This window comes from Parambassis ranga, chromosome 21 (assembly GCF_900634625.1).
Source record: "Parambassis ranga chromosome 21, fParRan2.1, whole genome shotgun sequence".
NCBI lineage: Eukaryota > Metazoa > Chordata > Actinopteri > Ambassidae > Parambassis > Parambassis ranga.
In genome coordinates this window covers 3,898,791-3,925,956 of record NC_041041.1, presented here as the reverse complement: position 1 = coordinate 3,925,956, position 27,166 = coordinate 3,898,791, and the positions used below count along the sequence as shown (strand labels likewise).

Sequence of the window (27,166 nt, the reverse complement as noted above, 5' to 3'; positions counted from 1 at the left end):
GCTGTGAAATATGAGAGTTTAAGAAGCTTAATTATTAGCCCTTAAAAAAAACATGCACTGACTGTATATCTTTAGCTGTTTAGGATTTTATCAGCAGAGAGAAAACAACAGGTTTCTGTCAACTGATTGTTGTGTTCCTTGCATCTGGGAGTTGAACACGAAAGCTCCCCTGTGGTTAAATCAGATCTCATTCTCAGTGTAAGGTCTGGATGAAAACACACCTGCATTGATTCATCTGTGGCACAGATGAATCAATGCAGGTGTGTTTTCAGACACACAGATTCTGTGCTGTAAAGGAGGAAGAAGATAAAAGTTTCTCTGTCGTTGTGACGCTGCTGCTGCTGCTGCTTCCTAAAATGGAGCCGCTCTGCCCTCTAGTGGTGAATCCCTTCAGTGTGTGTCTGGGAGTTCCCACCACTTCTTCATTGCGCACCTTTCCAGGTTTGGTTCAGAAGGCAGACACCACCTCCCCCTTTAATTCAAATCAAAACTTTCCTGTTTGACAGAACTTCCAGCTGCTCTGAGCCATAGTGTGCTGTCAGTTACAGCCTTAGTCATTTTGTAGGTATTGGTATGTAGTGGCAAAGATGTAGCATGTGAGAAAGTCAGTAAAAAAAAAGTGGTTTACACAAGTAGAGGCTATATTATCATAATAAAATGACATCGCTAGGATGCACCTGAAGTGGACCTACACACAGAAACCCAGACAGGTCTCCTGACAGGGGCAGTTCTCGTGTCAGAATGTCAGCAAGATGTGTGGTTTATAGCAAATAGGTCCAACACTGAATCTGGAGATCATGTGACGACAGAATCTGAGATGACTTTACCTTCTCCCATTGAAGTCAACAGAACATGGACACACCACTATCCTACTAAAGGGGGTGTGGCAGTGAGAGACCATGTGACACAATGCAGAAAGTGACTGTCACTTTGAACTTTATTGATTTTATAACAGTGAATGTCTGATATACACCTATTTAATGCAAACTATATTCAGTTACTCACACTCTATAATACTATAGATGGATAAACATGTTGGACGTGATGTTTTGTTTTACAAACAGACACTTTGCATTGTTTTTGGTAACTCCTCTTTATTCACAACAACACTGGCAAAATGACTGATAGAAAAACATGTAGCTGCTGCTAGCACACTTTGCACTGAGGACCACAGAGCGGGATCATGAAAAGCAGCAACCCCTCCGAAAGAAAAAAACCAAAACAAATAGAAGGTTATTCTGAGGTAAGGCACAGAAGGGGCACACTCAGTATGAAACACTGCATCATCTGTGAAGTGTATGTAGTCAAAAGCTTGGCGCCTCCTGCCTGATGTTAATGCTGCTGCTGTTTTTCCATGTTTCACTGTGTTGTGTGTGACATTCTGCACAATCCCTTCAGTCCCTTCAAGCAAGCAGCTTAGTGATCGCAGCCGAACAGCTCCAGAGATACTTTGTGCTGCTCGGGCAGAGCCCTGCCGGCCACAAACAGCATGACGCTGTCAAAGTGGTAGAAGTGGTTTCCTAAGATCACTTTAACTCCTCCAGGACCGCACATGGCGGCGTCGACCTTCTTGAAGAGGGAGAATGGACGCTTATTGCCTGCAACGCGAGGGGTGACCTTCAGTTCCACATCGTAGATGTCCGTGCCTGGGAGAAGACACAGCAGTCAGTACCAGTAGATATAAAAAAACACTTCCCAGTGAGGGTCTATATGATGGTTTCTTCTTTCAAAAGTTAGCTTTTGGCTAAATATTGCCCTCAGGGGTAAACATTGGTTTACATTGCACACTTGTTGGACTTTCCACTGAACAGATTGATTACTCTTATTGGACAGACACTTTCATTTTAGGCTGTCAACATGCTAGCATGGACAAAGCTATCAGCTAAACAGTGCAGCATGGCTGTGCAGATGCTTGGCCTTGGTGCTTTGTGGAGCTTTGCAGCTGCATGTCTATCTGTTTAAACTATTTCAGCCACAAGGAGGCAGTATCTTGTTACTGTTGTTAGTCCTTTGGCACACACTACGGTGAAACTATTAAATTCCCATAATCCCTCACTCTGCGGACATGATGGTTGGCGACAGTACCTTTGATGATGTGAGCAATGTGGCGATCCTCGCAGACGAATGCAGCGTCAATGGGTCCCTCAATGCCCAGCTCCTCTTTCACAGACTTGGGGTAACCTTCCAGGTGGGTGTGTGGCTCTCCAACTTTGTAAACAAAGACTTGGTCATCCTAAGGAGAGACAAGAGAAACATGCATTTCAGCCTCAGAAGAAGAAAATGACAGGATCCATATAACGTGTGTGAACGCTCCCGTAGGTTACCTTGATCATGTAGAGATGATCCTGATAAGAGAAGACAGCATCGACTTCACTGTGCAGCTCCTTGAAGGCGTTCTCAATGGTGTCGGCCCTCAGCGTGTCATTGCCCTCGTCTTTGCGGATGAAGTGGTGGCCTGCAAAGCAAGGGATCAGTCAGAAGAGCTGCAGCCAGCACTCAAAAGGCTCACTGTGTGCAGGAGGCTCACCTCTGAAGGCGTACATGTTTCCAGCATCGTCAGATGTGATGGCATCCAGGTGAACACGGCTGCAGCGCTCTCTATCCACATGGTCGCTCTGGTCACCTGACAGACAGACAAACATAAAGTTTTTGAGAGTCTGTGTCGGACATATGAAGCACTGGGGATGCTGTTTGATGATAAATGTGAGAGAAGTGAATAAAGATGTTTAACTTACTGAATTTGGAGCACCTCATGAAGTAGTCGCGTGCCTCTTTGGGGTATCTACCGTGCACCTCACCAGTCTTGGGGTCAAACTTGGAGAACATGTGTCCGTGGAAGCAGTAGTAGTGCTCCATAAAGCGGAAGGCAGATGTGCAGTTGGGCATGGACTTGAACTCCTTCTCGTCTACGGCCTTAGTTCTGACGTTGAAGTGGTAGATGTCGTCTCCTGCAGGAAGGATGGTTAGCTGTGTCTGTCAGCTCTCCTTCATAGTCATCAAAGCACAATAACTTATCACAGTGCATTCCTACCCTTGAAGAAGATGACAGAGTCTTCGTCACAATCTGGTTTAGGGCACTCCACGGCAGCATCCAGGTGGTCAGGGATTCCAGGGAAGACTTCGGAGATGTCCTTGGGGTAGCCAACCTCCAGTTTGTGTTGGTAATAGCTGAAGACCTTGTTGTCCTGCATCAAAAGACAAACATGGACAAGTTGTGATGTCAGGAAACACACAATGTCCCTCAAACCTCTACTACAACATGTCATTCCTCCCTTACCTTCCCATGTAAGTAAGCACTACTGGTTTTTACTATTCTACTGATCGTCTGGTGTCTTTGCCTTGCTGCATTCGTTTTTATGACTGTTTCCTCACTCTAAGTACAACTTCACATGATCATACCAAGAAGAAGAACATGTGGTCGTGGTGGGTGGGGCTGTCCTCGTAGTGCATGCGGAAAGCAGCGTCTACGTGGCCCAGGTGGGGATGGTCATCCAGCTCGGTGAAAGAGCCGTTGGAATGTTCAGCTTTGGCGTGGAAGCCTTTGAAAACGTGGTTAGCTGAGAGGAAAAACAAGCTTCAGTATCGACTTCACAACAAGTGGATTGACAAGTCAATATTGTTATTCAAAGCAATATTGTCATGTTACCCTTGAAAAAGTATGGGACTCCCTCTTCATTCACTGCAACTGCGTCCATCTCAAGGCCGAGGCAACGGTCAGGGACAGCTGTGGAGTGACATGGAAGTTTAGCAGAAAAACTCTTTACATGTATGCTGTGAAACGTGTTCCTAACAAACCCATAACTGTAAAAACCTGCATGAACTCACCTGGTGCATTTGCATCACTGGTTGAAAGAGCAAAAAGAGAAACATGTAAGTTTAGATTTTACAAAGAAGAAGCAACTAGCAAAATTCTTTTGCATTAATAAGACACCGTTTTACAGTGCAGGTAGTGATTTTGTTTGAAGTAGCCATTAATTCTTCAGTTCTAAATATGCACGTTGATTGCGTTAACATCTAGTAGATTGCATAACAGCACCCAAGTATATATATATATATATCTGCTGGTTGCTGTCCCCTCAGGTAAAGTCCCAGACTACTTACGACTGAGCCCATGCCAGAGCGAGGCCCAGGCAGAGACACAAGACGTGGGCGAGCAGCTTCATGGTGAGGATCCTCTGGAAGGCCTGCAGAGCTGGGCAGAAAGGTACCCTGGCAGCTGCTGCTGCCTTCATTTATATTACAAGCCCAGGTGGGGTTCACGTGGGCTACGTCTGTTGGACAGGGAGGATGAGGAGGAGGAGGAGGAGGAGTGGACAACGTGCAGATGGGTTCATCAAAAACAACACAAACACGCCCACGATATTTGAGGTGCCCCTGGAGCCGTGCCCAGGCCTCAGACCAGCTACCAGGAAAGAGGGTCCTGGTGCAGCATTCATAGAAATCAGGGAGGTCCCTTTTCACCCTGAATGTCTGATCAATAGATGTGCTCTGCATGTCCTTTATTTGACATTACATGCATAGTTCATCACTGAAATGAAGCATTAATCTGCTGCAGCACTGCAGCTGTGCACTGTGTACATTACAAATCACATAAAATATCTATAGAAATCAAGACCAGAGGTTTAACTCTACGAATGCTGAGTGAAAAAATCTGCTTTTTTGGCGTTTAAGCATAACATTAGAGATGTTTTGCATGCAGCTTCCAAAAGCACTTATACTAGAGTATCATTTGCCATTCATTGCAGTTATATTGCAGCATCTGTGGTGTGTTTGGATCTTGTCCAGGTCTGAGAGGTAAGTAACCCAGTGCCTCCACAAAAATAAATAAAACCTGCTGATGGCTGCACTTCACAATCCTCTGAGCAGCTGTTGTCTAATATTTGTAAGGTGAACATTAACAGAGGATAGTGGTTTGAAAAGTCATGATGTTTCTGATGTTAGATGGAAAAATGTGAATATGTTTTTACATTTTGGACGCCTGCAGTAATTCATTACTGTGCATCCCCAGTGCGCCTGTCATCTGTATATAAAGTCTTTAAACTGAGGCATCACTGCACAGTGAACACTGACAGGATGATAAGTTATGACATGGATTTCGTACGGCTGTTGAAGATATGCATATTGGTGTGTTTCCTTCCTTCAGAGCGGAGTTTTTGATTCCTCTGATGAGAATGGAGTATTTAAACTTGCAGTGCAGAGCTGTCATGAGCAAACAGCAGCTCTTCTAGCAGCTTCTGACTCTTTAACAACCTTCTCACTGCAGGTATGTGTCCCTTAACGGCTCACCGACGTGATGATGTCATTGTTGATGCATCCACTGGGGACACAGTGAGTATTAATGAGTGTAAACTCATCTCTCAGTACCTCTGAAAGCTTTTTGAATGAGAACTGGCCTAAATCTGCAGATGCTTGCTGATAATATGCATGTGCATCCCTGATACTAGTGTCAAGATGATATTGACTTAGCATTGGGTTATTGTTCTCTTCAAATCTGAAATTCAGAAAGCTTCTGGTATCAAAATTCTTCACATTCTGCAATATCAAAGGCAGATATTGGGTGAGCATCTCCCTCAGACTCCTCTCCGTCCCTGCATCCCATTCTCCTCATATCCATTCACTCATTCCCTCCCTTGCACGTTGCATTCTTCCTCCATCTCTCTCACAAACGTCTGCTTTATAGTCTGGTTTGGGGCACTCCACGGCAGCATCCAGGTGGTCAGGGATTCCAGGGAAGACTTCAGAGATGTCCTTGGGGTAGCCAACCTCCAGTTTGTGTTGGTAAGAGCTGAAAACTTTGTTGTCCTGCATCAAAAGACAAACATGGACAAGTTGTGATGTCAGGAAACACAGAATGTCCCTCAAACCTCTACTACAACATGTCATACCTCCCTTACCTTCCCATGTAAGTAAGCACTACTGGTTTTTACTATTCTACTGATCGTCTCTCTGGTGTCTTTGCCTTGCTGCATTCGTTTTTCTGCCTGTTTCCTCACTCTAAGTACAACTTCATGTGATCATACCAAGAAGAAGAACATGTGGTCATGGTCGGCGGGGTTGTCATCATAGTGCATGCAGAAAGCAGCGTCTACGTGGCCCAGGTGGGGATGGTCATCCAGCTCGGTGAAAGAGCCGTTGGAATGTTCAGCTTTGCTGTGGAAGCCTTTGAAAACGTGGTTAGCTCAGAGGAAAAATAAGCTTAGGATCAACTTCACAACAAGTGGATTGACAAGTTTTTTTTAATGCAATATCATGGGCAGATATTGGGTGAGCATCTCCCTCAGACTCCTCTCCGTCCCTGCATCCCTTTCTCCTCCCATCCATTCACTAATTCCCTCCCTCGCACGCCGCGCTCTTCCTCCATCTCTCTCACAAACTTTTGCTTCTCTCTACATTTTTTTTCATTTACACTTTCCTCCCAATACGAGCTTCCTCACACTGAAACTGCTTAAAAAAGAAGCAGCTGAAATCCATCATATTTTATCCACAGTATAATTTCATCTATGCATAAAATAAAAGGAGTATTCCAGCGGCCATGATGAGGGAGAGAGAACACACACACACACAAACAAAGTTGAGCAACAATGCTGCATAGAGGTCTGTACACACACACACACACACACACACACACGATTGACAGAGGCCTCAACCTTGACGGTCAGTCACGTTGTGCACGTACTGCATACCTTCATTTTCTCACATAGAGCTAACTTCCAATCACATGATAGAGAATTAAACTGAGGTTACTGAGCTGAGCTGCACCGAGCATGTAAAAAACAGACTCATTTAATTATTAGAGACGTTAAAGACCCGACACTTTAATGGTTATTAGAGGTTCTATTTTAACACACACTTACATGGACTCAGAAAAGAATGACATTTCTCTCTTTTTTTACACATTAATAATTTATGGCTGATCATTAAAATAAAAATCAATCTGCACACACAGTTCCTGGGGACAGACTGTAACAGCAGAGTGAGTACAGGCAGCCTCCTCCACACGATCAAATGTCTGACCCCGCAGACTGATTCAACTGCAAATCTGCAAATCTGGATTCTACAACTCTAAACCTGAGCATCTGTCTCAGAGACACCAGGAAGAACAGCTGCTGCTGCTGCTGCTGCAGTACCGATCCTGATGAAGAGCTTCAACCGATGACCTCATCACTCTTCATCAGACTTCATGCTACATGGGCTGGACAGCTACAACCAGACATACTTTTGTCCATATGTTGTATGTGTGTCAGTTGCTGTACCAGTGCTTTAAGACAAGAAATACACTTTGTGACCAAAAGTAAGTGGACACTTACGCAGGTTGTTGGTGGTTTTGTTGCTTTTGGTTGTAGTGGAAATGTTAAATCTGCATTATTGGTTGGTTGTTGTTGATCATTGATCAGTCAATGTAAGCCGTCCATTTTATGGTGAATCAGTGAGCCTGTTTCCAGACCAACACCTCTAAACCTCCATTCATCTACTAATTGTTGCAGCTTTAGAGCAAATAATGTGGATTTACATTTGACTTTTTGTTTGTTGGCACAAAAAGCTCAATCGATCTTTTCAGTTTGCTGTAGAAGAACCTGCCTGTCCTGACCTCAGGGCCAGTAGAAACATGAGAGCTCTTAGCTCTTAAGTTCAATCAGGAAGACTCTGCTCTCTTCATCATTGGTTAAAGCACCACATTCACCAATCTTCTCTCTGTCTGTGTCTCACTCTCCACCCTGCTCTCACTCTCTCTCTCTCTCTCTCACACCCCCTTGCTCTCCCACTCTGGCCAGGTGATTAATGGAGAGCGCCTCCCTCACCGATCAGCTGCCGGTCCGTCCCTCACCTAACCAGCACAGCTTAGTGGAAAATTGTGAAAGTCTTTCGTCTCTGTCCTCCAGCTGCATTTCAGACTAACTCTGGCATCCCTACTCCACCCCAGGATTCCACCAGAATTCATGCCTCCTGCTCTCCAACCTTCTCCACCACCACCAGGTCTACACCCAGGGGGGGGGGGGGACATCTGATTCAAAGGGCCTCTCCTCCTGCTCTTTCCCCCCTTTCTGATGTGGTATCACAATAAATGTTCTCCCATTCATCCACCTGAGTCTCTCCTGACTGAAGTGACATCATCACCTTCTGTCAGACTTTACACATGTTTAATGGGCTGGATGAGGAGTTTGGGTTTGAACCTGTCGTGGTGCAGTCCGTCTGCCGTGTTTGTGATATTTCTGTGCACAGCTGTGAACTTGGCCGATCATCACCCCTCACTGACATTCATGAACAAACAAAAGGAGCCAATCACAAGGGTTACGTTTGCCCGTGTGGGGCTGTAACAACAGAGAGGTCAACGTGTGTTTATTTAGACATCTGCTCAATGTCACGGACAGTTTATGGAATTACTGCTGTCTCATCTTCCTCGCTGGCCGTTTGTAACATAGTTGTTCTGCAGTTTTAAACTCAAGAGGAATAGACGAAGCACATTTTAAACGTGTGGTGCAGGAGGTTCGGTTCTTACTTCAGTCTTTAGAACATCAGACAGCTGTTCAGAGGGGTTCCTCCTTCTTACACTGACATACATTCAGTATCAGCAGCCTGTACGTGGCTGGACTCACACCAACACTTTACTCCTAAATGTAATGATTTACACTGTGGGACTGTGTAAACACACACACACACACAACATGGCTTCATTTTTCAGAAGTCTCAGCCTTTCTTTTCCTGCTGGACTTTCCAAGGAAACTCTGAACTCTCATCTGCTGATGAAGATCCTGTGATGGGACTGAAAACCTGATCAGCTATCAATAAATAATAACACTGTATAACATTATTTAATCATTCATCAATCATTGATCAAGGTCTGGTGTTTTTGTTGAGTCTTTGGGGCAGTCTGTAATCATGATTCCTTGTTATGTAATCATGTTGACAAGACTGTCATGACCACGTTCAGCCAGCAGAAGGCTCCATAACCCTGGGATTGATTGATCGATTTTTATAAACGGTTTATTTTTAAGACTATCAAATCATTTTTTTTAAAAAAAAAAGCCCAGAGATTTAAGATTAAGATTAACTGTATTAATCCCCGTGGGGAAATTGAGCTGTAGTAGCAGCATTTTAAGTAGTAGTAGTAGTGGGCAGCACTGGCTCAGTGGTATAGCAGGGTTGCACCTGTGATGATGCTTTAGTCCGAGTCAGTGAGCACAGCTCTGACAGTCACAGATGAGTTATACAGTCTGATGGCGGACGACAGGAATGACTTCCTGTACCGTTCCTTATATATTAGATTTATAGTCATGGGATGTGTCTAGTGTTAAATAACGAGCACTGAGTGCTCCACAACAGTCACCCTCAGCATCATATATTCAGATTCATATACATCATCATATGTTAATGAGGGGCACTTTTAGGGGGGGATTCATGTTTAATGTAATGAAGCTATGTCAGGTATTCATCAGTGAGTGTGTGCTAAAATGTGGAGCATTAGCTGACCGGGTGAGGAGGTCAGCTCTCGTGTCACTGTGAGCTCAGCTGTGATGGTGGGAAGGTGCAGAGGACCTGGAAGCACAGAGGTCACGTAGGTCAGAGCTCAGGCATCACTCACAGGTCTGTGCAAATCAGTGTCAGGTCATTAGAGGAACATTCAGCAGGAGAGGTGACACACACACACACACACACACACACACACACACTGAGTCAATGAGGCAACATAACATCTTAAATTTGGTGGACTAATCAGTATCTTATTATTTATTTATTTCAGTATGTGTCCTTTTTACATTACAATTGCAGAGAAACAATTAAAAAAATACATTAAACTTAATTACAAAATAAAGGTTTGTGTGGTGGAAAAACATATCACATCATATGAAGATAATTTACATAATCTCATAAATATGATTAAACTTCACTAAATTTCACTAAAGAAAAATGTGTATTTATGTTTAAATAGTAGATTATGAGATTCAGATTGATTGATTGATTAGTTTGTTGTGCTTTCTTTGAGTATTTTTATTTATAAAGTTTAAACACTTTATGTCAGATTATATCAGATTATATCAGACTCACAGCGTTACACCTTCAGTGTGTTCATCCAATCACAGCTCGTCCTGCAGGTATGAGGAAGCAGCTCGTCCTCGCGCAGCTGTGTGTTCTCACCTTGATGTATGGAGGACTGTGGGAGCTGTGGGAGCTGTGGGAGCGGACACACGTGATTGAATCCGCTGAAACGCGCTGCCTGTCGGTGATGATGAGGAGGAGGGAGACGGAGATGAGGAGCCTTTCTGTCGGTGAGACGCTGCTTTTCCTGCTTTAAACTCTCCTGTTTTGCCTTGTTGTGGTAACATTAACAGTATTTTTGGACTTTGACGTAAGATTTGTGGAGCGTGGTTTGTGTTTTTGTTTAATGTGGCGTCGACTGCTGCGCCTGATGAGTCCGATCGCGGAGATGATCGTTTGGCTCCCACAGTGGGAGGTTTGTGTTGCGGCTACAGCTGGCAGGCTGCGGCGGGTCACCTGTGGATCCACGCGGAGACACGGATGTGACCGCAGCTGATTGGCTGCCGTGTGGAAACCGCTGGCCTCAGTGAACTGATGCGGAAACGATGAAGCGCTAATGTGAACACACACAGAAATGATGGTAGCTTATTAAGAGACTACAATTATATCTTTAAACGAGTAATGCATACAAACATTGTTTTATCGGTTATTGAAACTTGTTGTGACGAATTCGTCATGTTTTTGCCAAGCTTAGCTTCAGAATCTCTCAAAAAGTTTTGTTCTAAATTCATGCTAGGAGCTAGCTAGCTCCCCCTACTGCCGTTCAAGTTAACCTGCTAGGCTAATTGCAAAGTTAGACAGCGCTCCCTAGTGCTAGTCATGCTAGATAGTTATGCTAACTACTTTAAGGCACTAGTGCAAAGTTAATAAACAAATCTAGTGAGTACTCCTTTCTTCTATTCGTGCTATCTAACTATCCAAGCTCCTTTCCGTTGCTAGCTAAAAGGTGATTAGCCAATTTAGCTAGTGCCCCTGTGCTAATTGCTATGACACACTAGCTGAAAGGTGCTTAGCAAAGCTCAACATAGTTTGTAATTAAATAGTTTCTACATCAGATTTCCATGTCCCAATTATATTTTGTGAACAAACATATAGCATGCTAGTTGCTTTTACGCTAAGCTAAGCTAGGTCCAGAGATGTGTAGATGTTATTTTGATGTGTTTATCACACAAGATCAGGTGATTAGTAGCACAAAAACATTTATTTTTGTATTTTTATTTGATTAATTAGCATGACTGCAAGGCTAGGGAACAGCAAACTGATAACATACATTCACTCGCTGTGTATATTGTGGAATCATGTTTGTGAGTGGAGTCCAGCTAGCGTTTACCCTGTTGTTAATTGTGCTAAGCTAAGCAACATCTGGCTCCAGTTGTTTTTACTGCATTGATCTTCCTCTAACCATGGCTTGTAATGTGCTTTTCCCAAAAACGTCGACTTCCTTTTTAAACTAAACAAATGTAAGAAAATGACATTTTGTGCTCTTTAGTGGGAGGTTGTGTAAATATTTAGTTTAATATCGGGCTGTACAGCGTGTCTGTTGCCTGGATTCTACATTCAGTGTATTTTCTTACATGCATTTTAGACGCCAGCCAGCTTTGATTGCGAGCTGATTTCTTAAATGTCATGTGGGTGAAGGTTTCTGTGATCATACAAGCAAAATCTGGGCCAGACGGGGAAGCTGTTGTTGTAAAAGCAGGGTGCCAGAACAGAAGCAAAGGTCATTCCATGGAGGGATTATTCATTGAATTAAACAATAATTTAATCAAAAGGAAACTGACACAAAGCAGCCTCTTCTAGTTAAAAATAAATTAAAGCAAGTCTGTGCTATAAGAACCAAAAGGCAGCGTCTGACTCTGAACACTGCCGTTCTAAAAATAAGCTGTCCGTGATCGGACTTGTTTGACTCGTGCATTGACAGCACGTCGGTGACGGCTTTGGTTTAGGTTTGTGCACCAGCGTCTTTGCGGGTTACATGCCAGGTTTGGAGAGCTTTGGAAGCTCCCCGAGTAATGACAAGAATGTAGACAACTTCACAGTGTGATGCCAGTCCTCCTCATTACTGTCAGCACTGTCCTGCAGAAACAGCACATCTCTTCATTTTCTAGCTTGTGTGTGTGTGTTTGGTGCTTGTCAGCCAGTTGTACATGCAGAACACTTTCAGGCTGAGATGCAGGCTGTGTCCTGCAGGTGAAAAGGCGCAGAACATCAGCCTGATTGTCCTCCTCACTGTGGCTGATTAGCTTTGTGAATTAAGCTGTCAGCCGGCTGTCATGTTGCAGTTGATGTGGCTTTTTTTCTTAATTCTGTAATCTGTCAGATTCAGCTTAGCCCATGTTTGATAAGTCTCTGACTCGAGATGTGGAGCAGTGTGTGCGCTTTCATCAGCATGTTGGTGTTGTCACAGACGCTCTTGACATTCTTTGTCTGGATTCTTGGAAGGTTTTTATCAGCGCGGTTACATCTTTTCCATTCTTTTTATGTTGGACAGTTTATTCCTCTACAGTATGAGTGTGAGCATCTGAGCTGTATGCAGGGTTTAGTTACATCCGCTGTGATTCATGTGTGGTACAGCATGTGGTATGCTCTGTGGATGAAATGTTACAAGGTAGATAATTGCTCACAGCTGATTGTACAGTGGGAAAGGCTGCTTGTAAAACCAAAAATTACCTTATTACTGTAATTGTGGGAAGGTATTTACTTCTAATGATAGAAATGTAAAGGTGCTTTTTTCCTAAAACTCCAGAAACTTTAATTGTCCATCCATCCATCCATCCATCCATCCATCCATCCATCCATCCATCCATTTTCAAAACTCGCTCTTTGTCCTGTACTACAGGGTCACAGGGGGGCTGGAGCCTATTCCAGCTGTCCTGGCAGGGTACACCATGGACAGAATATCAGTCTGTTAGCAGGGCAAACACAATGACTCAGACAACCACTCTGGCTCACCCCTATGGCCAATTTAGAGTCCCCAATTAACATAACATGTGCATCTTAAGAATGTGAGAGAACGCTGGAAAACTTAAGAGAGAAGCCACACAGGCACGGGTAGAAAACTCCCACAGAAAGGCCCGAGACAGATTCAAGCCAGAGACCTCGTCGTTGGCAGCGCTCTTTTCCAAGAGGGTAAAACTTCTTCCAGCGCTTTTTCATTAGATTTTTTTTTTTTTTACAAGTTCAAGTGAAGTAGAATGAGATTTATCTAAAAGCACAACAGCTCCCAGAGTTATCTCAAAATTGGGCTGCAACAGGGCTGTTGGTTCCTGGTCGCTGTTATACCAGTGTAGTGTTACGCCTCAATGATTGTTCACTCCAGTGCCTTCGCTGCTACATTGGCTGCATGCTCACCACAAAGTTAACTAAAATGACTTAACTTATGTTCTGATGGATGTTCATGATGTTCATTGCACAACTATTCCAAAAAAAAAGACAAAGCTAAACCTGAGGTGTTTTTGCACTGCTAGAACCAACAGGTCTTCTGTGTGTGTTGACCAGGAACTTCCAGGTAGGACCTGTTTTAGGGCTGTGTTCAGGGAAGAAAATAAAAATACTTTACTTTTCACTTAAACATGGAATTAAAGCAGCCTCCCAACAAGAGAATGAGAGAAAAGAACAGTAGAACAAAGGGAGGAGAGACAGAAAGGAGAAGTGAGAACTGGACACAGGAGGAGGTGTAGGCTTTGTTGGCTTGTTTCATTGCAGCTTAAGTCCAGATATAATCATTACATCACCTCATGAGTCTGGTGGTTCCTACAGTGTCAGCTGACTGAGACGTCAATTCTGAGTGTGCCAACATGAGTCCAAATTTGAGTCCAGTCGTTTTTTAGGACCTGTTCCTTTGTACCAGTGCTGTAGTTTACTCCTAAAAAAAAACTCCAACTCTGAGGTAAAGTAAAGACCGGGTTTACAAAGGTTCCTGCAGTGGAAAAGCCTCATGTCATGTTTGAAGTTGCTGAATACTTTTATGTAGTGCTTGTCATAAATACATAACATAAACAAAATTTAAAATCTCTGTAATGTCTTAACTATAGAAACATAGTCTAAAATTCAGATTCAAGTATGAAACATTTGAAAACCTTTTTAAAAATTAAAGCTTTAGAAGCCTAAACCACAGAATGTTGACACAAAAACTATTTTCGTGAATTGAAACCTTCATGATTCACTGTCTTGTCACTGCATGGATAGATTACCTCAATCTAAAGCTTGCGGTGTCAGATTGCCCTGTGGCTGAACCTTGACCTCAGGTAACCCCTCCCACCTGCTAGCTGCAGAGTGGATCACAGCCACACGAGTCCTCCCTCTCTCCTCTCATCTGGCTCACTGCTCTCTTCTGTGCATGTCTTGACATGCTGAGGAACACCAGGGGAGGGTGGAGACAAAACAAGAAAAACCGGAGCGCATGACAGACTGAGAGACAGAGACAGAGGGAGAGGGAGGTGTGAGGTATGAAACGAGCTGAGCGTGTGGGAAAGGAAAAGGGAATTTCATGCTTAAGCTGCAGTTTGAGGTCGATGCTCAAAAGAGGAACAGGACTGAATCTGAAAGAGGTGGGAAGGCTGGAGCTGTAATTGGAATACGGAGGACAGGAGAGGGGTGAGACTGAGTGCCATTAAATCTGTGAAAAATGCGCTGTCAGTTTCTGTCTTGACTCACTTCTTTTTCCTCTTTCTGATTTCTGACAGAGCGGCTCCGCAGTCCCCATGGAGAAGCATGGTGAGCGCTGGTAACCATGGCATTTCAAACCCAGCAACAAAAAGATGAGGACGACTGAAGAAAATGAAGAGGTTCTCCTCCATCTGACATCCTTTCTCTGACTCCTTACAGAGCAAGCAGAGCTACCAATAATAAACACCTGATGCAACACTTTCAGGAACTGACAAGGTGAGGAAATACCCAGCCATTGCCCAGAGCTGTCACAGACCAGCTGCAGCACAGCCTGAAAGCTGGTGTGAAATTACTAGATGAGCATGGGACGTGGAGTTCACAGCACTGACGTGTCCCCTGGATGTCAAACCACCAGGAACAAATGAGTAGCAGTGGATTCGGCAGCAGCTTCAGCTTGCTCCGGGGCCGGCGCTTCTACTGCCGGGAATGGGCCCTGGACAAGCTGCGCCGCTGCCTGGACGCCCGCTCGGTGCCCGGCCAAGCTGGGGGGCTGCTGGTGATCGGGGGCCCGGGTGCCGGAAAGACTGCTCTGTGCACCGAGGTCGTGTGGCCCACCTCGAAGGCAGGGCTGGCGGCCGGGTTGGCGCAGCGCTGCCTGGCCTACCACTTCTGCCAGAGGGAGGACCAGGGGAGTACGGTGCTGTGGAGGTTTGTGCTAGGCCTGGTGGAGCAGCTGAGGGCCTCTCCTCTCCTCTCTCCTGGGTACGAGGACGTCCTCAACACCCCATCTGTATCTTCTGCTCTCGAGCCGTTCAACTGCCAAAGAGACCCTGAGGACACCTTCAAAAGGTTTGTATCACATCACTGTTACTTCTTCAAGTTTCAACATTACACCAGATGTAGAGATTAATGTGAGTCAACATTTTATCACACCAGGTTTTTTGGGGAAATTTCCCAGGTCTCGCTAGGTACTGTAACAAACGTGATACTGAGCGTGTGTGTGCATGTTCAGGTGTTTGACTCATCGCCATAGTTTTTGTGCAGTCTCAGTTTCAGTAAGCAGTGATGTTGATAAAGATGGAGAGAAGTGGGTTAACAGATGGTGGAAACCTGTGCAGCAACCTTTGTGTTTTGTTATGTAAATGGTCAGTTGTTGTGACCACAAAGGTGTTCATGCAGTGCTTATCATGGAAAGTGGACTTCTGTAAACACGATGGGCTAAATACTTTAAAAGTTGGAAGTGGCTTCAGCTAACACCTCTCAGTCTCTGTAAATGTAAAACCCTGTGACCCATCAGCGGCATGAATGGAAGCCGGGACAGTCACAGGAAAAAGGCTGCAGCCGCCATTCTTCCTCGTCTTATATTTATTCCTCTTCTCATAATGCAGCCCATTCACCGGCGCACACAATGGGCCTCCAGTGTGAATGAATGCTACAGTGTTATTTACGACACAACATCCTTTCAGAGGAGAAAAAAAAAAGAACAAAGAGGTGAAAAATGCCTCCAGTGCTCCGGTGACCATCTCGGCAGCAGTCAGCGAGGTCACTCCTCCTCTCCAGGAGATTTAAAACCCTCTCCCGGTGTGTTTGCTTTGCGATGAGTCTGAGCCCTTTTGCGCTCCTCCTGTGTTTGCTCTCCTCTGGTGTGAAGTACTGAGCTGGATTCCACATCCCCCTCTGACTGGCTCGCAGCCAGCAGCTGTTTGTGTTTGGAGCTCTTGTGAGAGAAAGTGCCTGCGGGCAAAAACGCAGTCGCCATGTGAGAACAGCCGTCGACAAACTGAAGAAACACAGGCTTGAATAGACAGGGAAAGTGCACACGGTACATGGGACACAGGCCTTAAACCCGCCGGTAGCGCTCTGTAGGCAGGAGGAGGTCATTAACTGTTCGCTGACTTAAGAAGGGGGGCTGCACGGAGTTCAAGAAGTTGTTCAAGAAGTTAATCATAGCTGCAAAAACTGCTGCTGCTGCTGAGAGAAAACACTAGCTTTGGTCCAATTTATGTTCACAGTAGCTTCTTAGATGAGCTCAGGGTTTTTGTACTTTGTAGAAAATAATGCTTTAGTCCATTTTTATTGTGAAGCCAGCAGACACATGGCTTTTAGGTCACTGGACAGCTCTAGATGTGTGTTGTACAAGCTAACGTAACAATGCTGTGTGCTGGCCACTTTGTTGGATTTGCAAAAAATGCTCAAAACATGTTCACTAGACCAACTATTGAAGTATCCCATGTCGTCACTGTTTTCCCCTCTGTTATGTTTAGGGCTCCATGTCTGACATCACATCCTGTTTTTGGTTTGTTTTGCTACTTCTGCATTCATATCTCTGTCAAACTACCAGAGTTCATCTGGAAGAGGTCTGAGATGTGCCTCTTGAGTCTCGGTCAGCTTGTGCACACACTGTGCTGCATGAAAACTTTAACAGTTGTTCTAGTGAGCTGCAATACAGTTTGCTTTGCACCTGAACTAAAAAACTAGATGTTCACCTAGCAAACCATTATAGAACAAACCCTGCATTTAGAACAATAAGACGTAAGAAAGGTTTTTCGGTAATTTCCCCTATAGTATTTGCATTTTCTGACTTTTTAAGTAAATAAATTATTATTCCAGTCATTCATTTAATCAAATATTTGAAAAATATTAAAATATTGTATTTTCTCCTGAGCTGAGTGTGTCATCGCAACTCTTCGGTTTAATCAAACCAAACATCTTCAAACTGTTGCTGGACTTGCAGGCTTAAAACAAATTGCCGTAATGCCCCAAATAGACCCTCAAACAACGCCTCGGTGTTCAAGTTTCAAATGTCATGCAAGCATTATGTGATGTGGAATTGTGTTAATCACCCTGAAAGATGCGCTCCGCCGTGCCAGCTCACCTTTTCACACTGCGACTACCTCCACCACCGCAGAACAAAACACTAACACCTTTCCAGCTTCTGTATCTGTGTAACACAGAATGAAGCCAACGCACTGTGTTCAGAGGGGGTTGAAGTGACATACAGAAGTCATACAGTAGCTGCTCTGATGAGGATCTACACGGACACAAGCACAGCATGCTGCTTTTTTTTTTTTTTAAACTCCACTCCCTCATTATCAGTCAGGGCAAATCCTCATTTACATGCCTGTGTGCATATAGTACATATGTGTTACCATGGTTACCACATTACCTTTCACATTTATATATAGAAGCAGAATATTCTAACGTATACATGCATTGTTATTTTTGCTACTACTACATGTTGTATTGTAGATTTTGTGAATTCATGTAAATATCTTATGTCGTTGTATGGTCCCCCAGCTGACCCACATGAACTGTTACAGTTTAGACACAACATGTTTTACAAGCAACAATGGGTTCACGTTGTTCAACATAAGATAATACAGCAGTGAAACTGAAACTTTATCACATGTGGATCTAACCCTAGGCGCAGAGCCGGTTGGACCGTTAACGATGAGCCATTAAACACTGAATTTATGGGATTTGCAGGTGGTTGCACTGTGTCACGCTTCACCTCACAAACTCCAATTACAGCTCAGCGTCAAAGGTCACCCACCAAAGTGTGTCCAGGTTTTGTAATCTGAATGAAGCGGAAAAGCTCAAGCAACAATAAAAGGTTAATTGCACTTCCTCTTGCGCAGAATGAGCGTGTGTGTGTGTGTGTGTGGAGGGGGAGTGTTGCTTTTAATCAGATGACTAAAGCACACCGCAGCATGATAAGCTTGCTGTAACCTAGTTGCTGTCATCCAGGGCAGGGTTTTAATCTGTGTTTAATATGCCCAATGATAAAAGTCAAGGCTGCTGTGTACGATGATTCACTCGCATTAAAGCAGCATCAGTAGTTTGATGTGAAATTTTATGACCTAAAGGCATTTTCTGCTTTTTATCGCAAGTCACACAGAATTGAATATTTGAAATTCAGCTGCATGGAATATTCAATTTTAAAAATGTTTGGACACAATTTTTGCAAATATTTTAAAGCATCCAACTGATAAACTCCAGGGCCAAAACATAGAAAACTACAATTCCCTGATTGGCCACTTGAGGCTGCCTCCGAACATGACTCAGTCCCCCTGGATTCCCTTTGTTAAAATCCCAAATTTAGCATATTTACAGCCTAGCTTGAAGAGGAGTTTTGCAACTTTGCCCATTTTTGGATGCACTGGGAGTTGGAGGAAGTCGGTCACTAAGCCTCATGGGGAAATGTAGGAAGTTTGTTTTGATAAAGCATATGGTCTGACTTCCATGTTTTCTTAGGAAAAACTGGAATACAGTGGTCTTCAACAGTGATGATAAAGTAAACCTTAAATAACATGATAAAAACATCATTTTTAATCTTTAAAAAAACTCTGTTTGAAGCTATTTACTATCTGTGCTGCCGATTATGTGTCACTAATGTAGTAACTTTATGACTTGGAGCTTGGTTTGCTGGTTGTTTGCTAATCATCTCACTTTGATGTTGATGCGTCACATCCCTCCTCCTTCTTACAAACATGTGAATCCACAGACTTGCTGATCCTTGACCTCAGTGTATTCATGCTACCTTGCATCTTTAAGCTGCTCATGTTTGGGTAATTTCAGGGAAATGTCCATGCATGTCCGCCATAATGGCTCTGTTTACAGCACGGATGACCTCTTTGCAGTGTTTTATAAACACTATTGGCGCCCTTTCTTTCTTTGTAGCAGCATATCATGCTTTAAGTGAAAACATTGCTCTGCTCAGTATTATCAGGATTTAATAACACATGAGGTAAACCCACAGAAATAAATTTGATCCTTCTGGGGGGGAAAATGTGTTTGTCTTTGAAAAGGAGCCCTGCTGGATGACTAAAGGTGACCGGACTTCTGTGGTCAGTCCTAAACATAGACATTATCACTAATAACAGCACAGCCTCCAACACACACCCTGTGTTTGTGGCAGGATAAATGGCTTGAGTTCAGTCTCTGTGTGACCCACTCACACTGGTGTCACAGGTTAATTACTGTTTGTCGTCACCTTTAAAATGAGGCTCTCTGACACATAATGAAACCTGGTCCCCTATCTGCTCAGAATAAAGAATTCCAGCATGGATCAAAGACATGGACTCACCAGCAGGTCTGAAAAATTACATCAAGGTCAAAATTTCCTCTAAATTGAATAGTGTATGTCAGTGGCTCCTCTACCTGCTTGAAGAGAGGATGTGTGTTCACAGGTGTTATTTTCACACTGCAGCCACAGAAACCTCTGGAGTTTGGCTCTCAGGACTACCCGCTTCATTCATACATGTTGTATTTGTTACTGTGAAGTTTTTGTGCTCCAGCAGTCGGACTGCAGGGCTTCATCCTCCCCAGATCAAGTTGCCTGAGGTCAGCTCAGTCTAGATTCAAGAACCCCAAGAGCTCAAAGGTATAACTGAATAAGAAGAAGGGGAAAAAGAACTTCTTATCTGTGCTCAGTTTTAGGTTAGATTGTAGCAGTATGGTGGCTGCTTGATATTCAAGTTGAGGTTAATGAATGTTCTCACACATTAAGGTGTATTAAAGTGTGTGTCTGTGTGTGTGTGAGTGTGCCCAGGGTGGAGAAATTTCAGAAGTTCCATTAACCTGAGTCACAGTCAGGTTACAACAGGGCGTGGGTGCATACGGAGCTCTTTGATGGACAGTTAGACTGTGAATTGTTTTACAGCAGGTTACATCAAAGGATACCGTATCCATTGCATCCTTTTGTAAAGTTTTTTTTTATATATTTATTTCTTGAGAAAACATTCCATGAGTTGAGGTTCATTTCAAAGCCCTGGAGCTGTGGTAGGACTGTTTCCACCCTTATTTGAAATGGAAAACAAAAGCAGTATTGGAAATGAAATTGCCTGAAGTCACAGCAAAATAGCTGCCTGAGTATTGATCTGAACTACTTCATTTAGTATAACTGAGTAAATACAAAAGGTCTGACAGCTATGTTGTTACTGTTCCTCTCACTCCCACGTCTGCCCAACATTCCTGCAGTGTTTTATTGTCTTAAATTTAATCTCTTTCCTTTGTGTGTCTGCCGCCTCCTCATGTCCTCAGAGCAGTGTTGGGACCTCTGTTGGACCTTCCTCCTCCTGCCCAGACTCTGATGGTGATTGTAGACTCCCTAGAAGTAGAATATGGGACGTGTGAAGGAGTTGGGAAGAGTGGTTCCATTGCAGAGCTCCTGGCTGCCAATCAGCACCTGCTGCCCAGCTGGCTGCTGCTCGTCTGCTCAGTCCGCCGCCAAAACAAGGGAGTGTGCAAGATGTTCTCAGGTAAAGGGGGGATTTATTGTTGTAATATCAGTGTTCAGTATACACTTGCAATGATCAGTGTTTTGATTTTGTGCATGCATTAAAAACACCTTCTGTGTTGTAGGTTTTCGTAAGCTCTGTCTGGATGATCTGCGGAAGCCCCCGGCGGTACGTGACGTGCAGCAGTACATCCTCTGTCGGCTGGATGAAGAAGCAGCGCTTCGCCGTCAGCTCACGCCAGACACGGCAGACATGCTGAATCTGCTGCACATCAAGAGTAACGGCTGCTTCCTTTTTCTTGAGCGAGTTCTGGACGGTGTGGCAGCTGCTCTGGTCGGTCTACGGGAGATCCGAGACATTCCGGGGACTCTCAATGGCCTCTACCTGTGGCTGTGCCAGAGACTGTTCCCCAGGGGGCTCTTCACCTACGTCAGGCCTCTCCTTAATGTCTTCTTGGCTGCCCCGAGGCCCCTCACACCTCAGCAGCTTTTCACAGCAGTGTGGACTCAGGACACCTCGCTCAACTTCCAGGACTTTCAAAACAAACTCCGAACTCTCTCTCCTCTCCTGATTGATGGACCCAGCGGAACCAGACTACTCTTTCATGCCAGCTTCACAGAGTGGCTGACTGATGTGAAGTACTGCACACAGAAATATCTGTGCAGCAGGACAGAAGGTCACAGCATGCTTGCCATGGCTCTGACTCTACAGTCACCCCACCTGGACATTGAGGACACTTGCCAGCTGGCCACACATTTAGTCTGCTCAGGTCACCACAGAGATAGACCATCATTATTGGCACTGTGGATGCTGTGGACAGATGTACCAGCTCTTTCTCAGAGCTGCAGTAGAGCCCTCAACACATCCTTAGCTCAGCTGCCTCATACGGTCAGCCAGGACGTCCCTCAGCTGTTACTGAGAAGTGGACTTGTCTCTCCTGCTTGTTTTTCTGATGTAGAACAAAGTGTTGAAATGCACTGTATGGGTGAACAAGAACCTAATTTACAGCAGGCACATGAAAGTGAAGCATCTTTAAAGAAGCTTCTAAACAGTGGGATGACTGTTCATCAGATGGCTACTTCAGATAGACAGACCTTATTTGCTAGTGCTACCCATGAGGGTTCTGCAGAGGTGGTCAAGCTCCTCTTGAAACATGGCGCTGATCCACTGATCAGTGATCAACAGGGTCAAACTGGTCTGACTCTGGCCTCTAGGCAGGGTCACGTCAAAGTATTGTCAGTGCTCCTGGAGTGGGCCAAGAGCCAGCAAACGGAAACTGCAGTGCAGATGATGGAGCACGTCGACAACGAAGGCTGGACAGCTCTGCGCTCTGCAGCGTGGGGAGGACACAGTGAGGCTGTCCGGCTACTACTGGATGCAGGAGCAGATGTAGATGGCTGTGACATTGAGGGTCGGACTGCTCTCAGAGCTGCTGCGTGGGGAGGTCACGAGGAAATTGTCCTCACCCTGCTGGACTACGGGGCACAAGTTGACAAAGCTGATAGCAAGGGTCGTACTCCACTCGTTGCTGCTGCCTACATGGGGCATCAGGAAGCTGTGGAGATACTGCTGGACCACAATGCTGAGGTTGACTTGGCTGATGGAGATGGACGCACCGCCCTGTCTGTTGCCGCCCTTTGCGTCTCTAAAGCTGCAGGGATCAAAGGGTTTGGTGAAGTAGCAAGTCTGTTACTGGAGCGTGGAGCCGATCCGGGGCACAGAGACCACGATGGAATGACACCGCTGCTTCTTGCAGCCTACGAGGGCCATGAAGATGTAGTCGAGCTTTTGTTGGAAGCAGGTGCTGATGTAGATGAAACTGCTGGTCCTGATGGCAGTGTCCCTGCTGCAGCAGCTGTGACCCCGCTGCTGGCTGCTGCAGCAATGGGCCACATGAAGACAGTGTCGCGGCTGCTTTTCTGGGGAGCAGCTGTGGACGCCATTGATTGTGAAGGCAGGACGGCACTGTGCCTGGCAGCAGCGAGAGGCAGCACTGAGGTCGTCCGTGCCTTGCTGGATCGAGGCCTGGACGAGAACCATAAGGATGACCTTGGCTGGACGCCGCTGCATGCTGCCGCCTGTGAAGGCCACCGTGCCGTGTGTGCTGCTTTGACAGAACGAGGCAGTATGGCACGTGTGGGAGAGATGGACATTGAAGGGCGCACTCCCCTTATTCTGGCTTCCCAGGAAGGTCACGGGAGTACCGTCAAACTGTTGTTAGACAGACGTTCTCCCATTGATCACAGAGCTTATGATGGACATTCTGCACTTAGTGCTGCCCTCCTGGAGGGACACACTGATGTTGCAGAGCTGCTTATGAAGCGAGGGGCTGATACTGATGTCCGGGATGCCGAAGGACGGCCTCTGCTCTACCTCTTGGTGTTGGAGGGTCGCCTCGATATGGCTAGTCTCCTAATAGAGAAAGGCGGTGTGCCGCTGGAGTCCAAAGACTCTGAAGGCCGCACAGCACTCCATGTGGCCTCCTGGCAGGGATGTGTAGAGATTGTGAACCTACTCTTAACACATGGAGCAAACCCTAATGCACAAGATGCCGAGGGGAGACCACCAATGCACTCAGTAGCTTGGACAGGGCATGCCAAAGTGGGACATCGTCTCCTAGAAGCCAGTGGTGTTAATATACACCTTGCTTGCCACCAGGGCGCTACAGCTCTGAGTATAGCTGCCCAGGAGGGACATGCTAACATTGTGTCAATGCTTCTGGAAAGGGGGGCAAATCCAGATCACATGGATAAATATGGCCGTAGTCCAGTCAAAGTGGCTGCGAAACACGGGCACTTTAACATCGTCAGGCTCCTGGAGAGCTACGGAGCCAAGCCATACCAAGGGCTACTGCCGAACTCTAGTACTGTTTCCCCAGCAAAACCCAGCAGGATCCTCTCCTCAGGCATCTCAGAAAGCAATGGAGGAGGTGAAGTAACAGCTGCTACCTCCTCCTCTTCAGTATCTTCTCCTGGCTCCACTGCAGAACGGTTCCACTCCATGCAGAGCTCCCAGACCTCCTCTACCTGCCACTCCCTCGCCACGGTGCAAACGGTGCCAGCTGACAGCCTCAGCTTCATCCAGCAGATCCAACAGCACTCACTGCCACGCAGTCGTAGCCGTCCATCCACCCTCCCTCCACCAGGGAACTCGGGCATGGGCAGTGTCAACGGAAGCAACCAGAGGCGCCCCAAAGGCAGCCCTCCGCCTACTGTTTGCACTGTCACCAGCGTGGTGCACAACTGTGAACTGCCTCAGAAAGGCTTGTCAGCTGGACTCCAGTATCATGACAAAATGAACAAACACAACTCAAACTTAATCAAAGCAGACAGGACTGCATGCCCCGGTGGTAAATGGCACTCAGTCATGGCTTCACTTGGAATAATGCCGGGGCAGGACAGCCCCCTAGGTGCTAAAAACAGAGAGACCCCTCCTCTGGGCTACCCATACAGACTGCAGAGCCCACTTGATGGGGAGACTTGGGATTCTGTACCCCAGAAGAATATTTTGTCACCCGTTTGCTACAGTTTTGTCCCCACTCCACCCTGTAGTGCCTTGTCAGAGGATGTTATGGTCACTATGGCAACCACAGACCCACAGCTTCATCTCAAACAGGCCATCAAACTGCAGTTTGAAGGTCCCACCAGTGCAGCCTTATACAAGAGGGAGACACCTCTGTAACTGTATGTTGTATTTTCTTCACTTTTAACAGCATTTTAAATTTATATATTCAGTCATATGTGCTTGCTTGATTTTGTGGTAAAATCAAAACTAAATGATGCTTGTATGCAATTGGAGCATTCACAAAAAAATAACGACACCATCTTTGTTTTAGGTGCTGTTGGACATTTTTCAAGGAAATGGCCGCTTTCACCGTGACTTCCTAGGTTCAGATGAGAGAGGAAATGATCCCTTTCTTTACGCCCCCCCCTTTCAGAAAAGCAGAGGAAGAACAAACTGAATGACATTAAAGCTTTCCTGTCTTTCCTGCCGTGTGTGCTGAGCAGAGCTCTCACAGACGAGATCATGCTGATTTATTTAAAGTGTGATGCACAACTGTGTGTTTAATTTTTAATGTAGAGCTTATTTTTATTACACTTCAGATCAGCTTGATGATAAACGCCTTTTGTTATTTTATTTTAATTTATTTGCCCCCGTTTGACTCGGTTTGGAGCCGCTCCCGGCTTCTTCGGCTTATGTTTGGTCCAAATTGTTTTGAACTGAGATCCCTTTTAATGAGTCTTGTTAAACAGCTTTAGGCTTGTGGCCTTGATCTTTATTGAGGCCTTTGATATTTGTTATAAACCAGCCTACATCCACCATAGGTGGTCTAAAGCTGACAACCAAAATAGTCTGCAGAACAGCAAGCGTACCAAAGCCTGACCCTGTGCGGGTTTATGATGCAGTACAAACGATCAATGACAGCCAAGTTTACTGAAGTAGCTTGGCTCACTCAGTGTCTATGAGCAAGCAGGAAGGAAAATAAAAATTGGACCATAAAAAGTAAGGGTGGATGTGGGAGGGTTCTTAATTCCAAACATGTATGAAGCCCCAAGAAACTTCTAGTTCTTAATTATTTTCCATCACATTATTATTTACATTCATTGATTAAAATGGAAAGTGGTGCTATATTGTCTACCTTTGGTCTGTGTGGTTATTTGAAGTGTGTACTTTTGCTGCATTTTGTTGACTCTACAGCTGAATGTCATGGTGTGGTCACATCCTGCAGAGATGAAAGTCAGCCGCTGAGGGCTGAACACATGACAGGAGGACAGATCCAGCAGGAGTTTGTCCTAAACTCTGGGGTTGAATCACTGAAAATTTGAGAATACTTTTTATTGGATCATTTTTATGATCCAATAAAAAGTATTTAAACCTTTGGTTTCTGCTGTGAGCTCCTTGTGCAGCAATAACAGCAGCTAAAGGTTTCCAGTAACTGCTGATCAGTCGTCCACAGCAGCTTGGAAGAGTCTGAGTCCATTCCTCAGTACAGAGCAGCTTTAGTTCGAATTAAACATTTCAGAACCAGAACCATTTTAGAACCACTGTGTGTTTGGGGTCGCTGTTGCCTTGCCTTCGTGACTCACTGTGTCTCCAGATTCAGCTCACATGCAGATGCCCTGACATCTTCCTTTAGAATAAACGGATATAATTTAGAATTCAGCCGTCCTGGCCCAGATACAGCAAAACAGGCCCACAGCATGATCCTACCACCACCATGCTTCACTGAGAGGATACAGGTTTTATGCTGGAATACAGTGTTCTCCGTTAAAATCCATTTTGGTCTCATCTGTCCACAAAATGTTTTCCCACCTCTCAGGTTTGTCCATATTAACTGTACCAAACTGCAAAGGGCAGCAGTATTTACTATTTTAGAGAGCAGTGACTTCCTCCTTGCAGCTCTGCCGTGCACATCGTGGTTGTTAACAGTTCTCCTGCAGGTGGACCCTGGGTTCCTTTATGACCCTATTAATGTAATTTGTAGCAACCACTGTACATGGATTTGACGTTTATAAATTTGAGCTCCTTTGTGAAAATCTTTCTCCATATTTATGACAGCTTTTAGGCAGGAGGTGTTCTTCCACAAAAAGTTGTTAGTCCTATTGCTTTTTATCCAGCAGAGGATAAAATAAACCAATAATTCCAGATGTCAGATCATTAGAGGTGTGTGTCAGAACCGTTTAGAACCTTTTCAAAAACACTGTTTACCCTCTCCTGCACATTTCCCAGACAAAGCATCTGCAAATGTCAGCTCCAGCGAAAGATGCACTTTGTTTATTTTAGTACTATAGTCAGCGCCGTCGCCAAGGTGACTGACAGAGTGATAACACTGTTTACATGCTGTACATCTGCATGCACAGGCAAGTCGCACAACTCAGTGCTGACAGCTGCATTTCTGCTCCTCTTTAAGTATTCTCTGGAAAGGTCGGCATTAGCTTTCAGCCCCGCTGAGGAATCAGGAAGCAGTCCATGAAAACATGTTTGTGGGGATCATGCAGATTTAATGGGGAGTTAAAGATGCAACTGTCAGGCAGATGAAGAAGAATGTGATTGTATTACATTCAAGCCGGGATCATGCAGTGATACTGGTATTTGTTTAGCATTAGCCAGACTGTTATCCTCTTATATACACTATAAATATGCATTACTATTTAAATGATCTGGTATTCCATGTCGTGCATAGGTGTCGAGTCATTTCCATAATGTGTCTGTAGCTCAAGTGTAAATTAAAGCAAGGTTACAGTGTTTTTATAAAAATATGTTGAAGTATAATCTAAACAGTG

General features: G+C 44.9%; 2 protein-coding genes across 5 annotated transcripts; one reads left to right on the top strand and one right to left on the bottom strand.

Moving 5' to 3' along the window:
- Positions 1-1,072: 1,072 nt before the first annotated feature.
- Positions 1,073-4,244, bottom strand: hpxa (hemopexin a). The gene is made up of 10 exons (XM_028394109.1): positions 4,102-4,244; positions 3,826-3,842; positions 3,647-3,724; positions 3,400-3,557; positions 3,032-3,185; positions 2,736-2,948; positions 2,528-2,623; positions 2,325-2,455; positions 2,086-2,233; positions 1,073-1,646 (listed from the first exon to the last, which is right to left on the bottom strand). Exons 1-10 carry the CDS (start codon positions 4,230-4,232, stop codon positions 1,417-1,419), a joined length of 1,356 nt encoding a protein of 451 aa, XP_028249910.1. The 5' UTR covers positions 4,233-4,244; the 3' UTR covers positions 1,073-1,416.
- A 5,895-nt stretch (positions 4,245-10,139) lies between these two features.
- Positions 10,140-25,499, top strand: ankrd50l (ankyrin repeat domain 50-like). 4 transcript variants are annotated; one of them, XM_028393601.1, is made up of 6 exons: positions 14,466-14,631; positions 14,721-14,751; positions 14,863-15,492; positions 20,686-20,903; positions 21,007-24,565; positions 24,718-25,499. In XM_028393601.1, exons 3-5 carry the CDS (start codon positions 15,044-15,046, stop codon positions 24,561-24,563), a joined length of 4,224 nt encoding a protein of 1,407 aa, XP_028249402.1. In that variant the 5' UTR covers positions 14,466-14,631; positions 14,721-14,751; positions 14,863-15,043; the 3' UTR covers positions 24,564-24,565; positions 24,718-25,499. The 4 variants fall into 4 exon arrangements, with proteins under 4 accessions (XP_028249400.1, XP_028249402.1, XP_028249398.1 ...); XM_028393599.1 differs by lacking the exon at positions 14,466-14,631 and adding an exon at positions 10,140-10,265 and having other exon boundaries at positions 14,721-15,492; XM_028393597.1 differs by having other exon boundaries at positions 14,721-15,492.
- Positions 25,500-27,166: the final 1,667 nt, after the last annotated feature.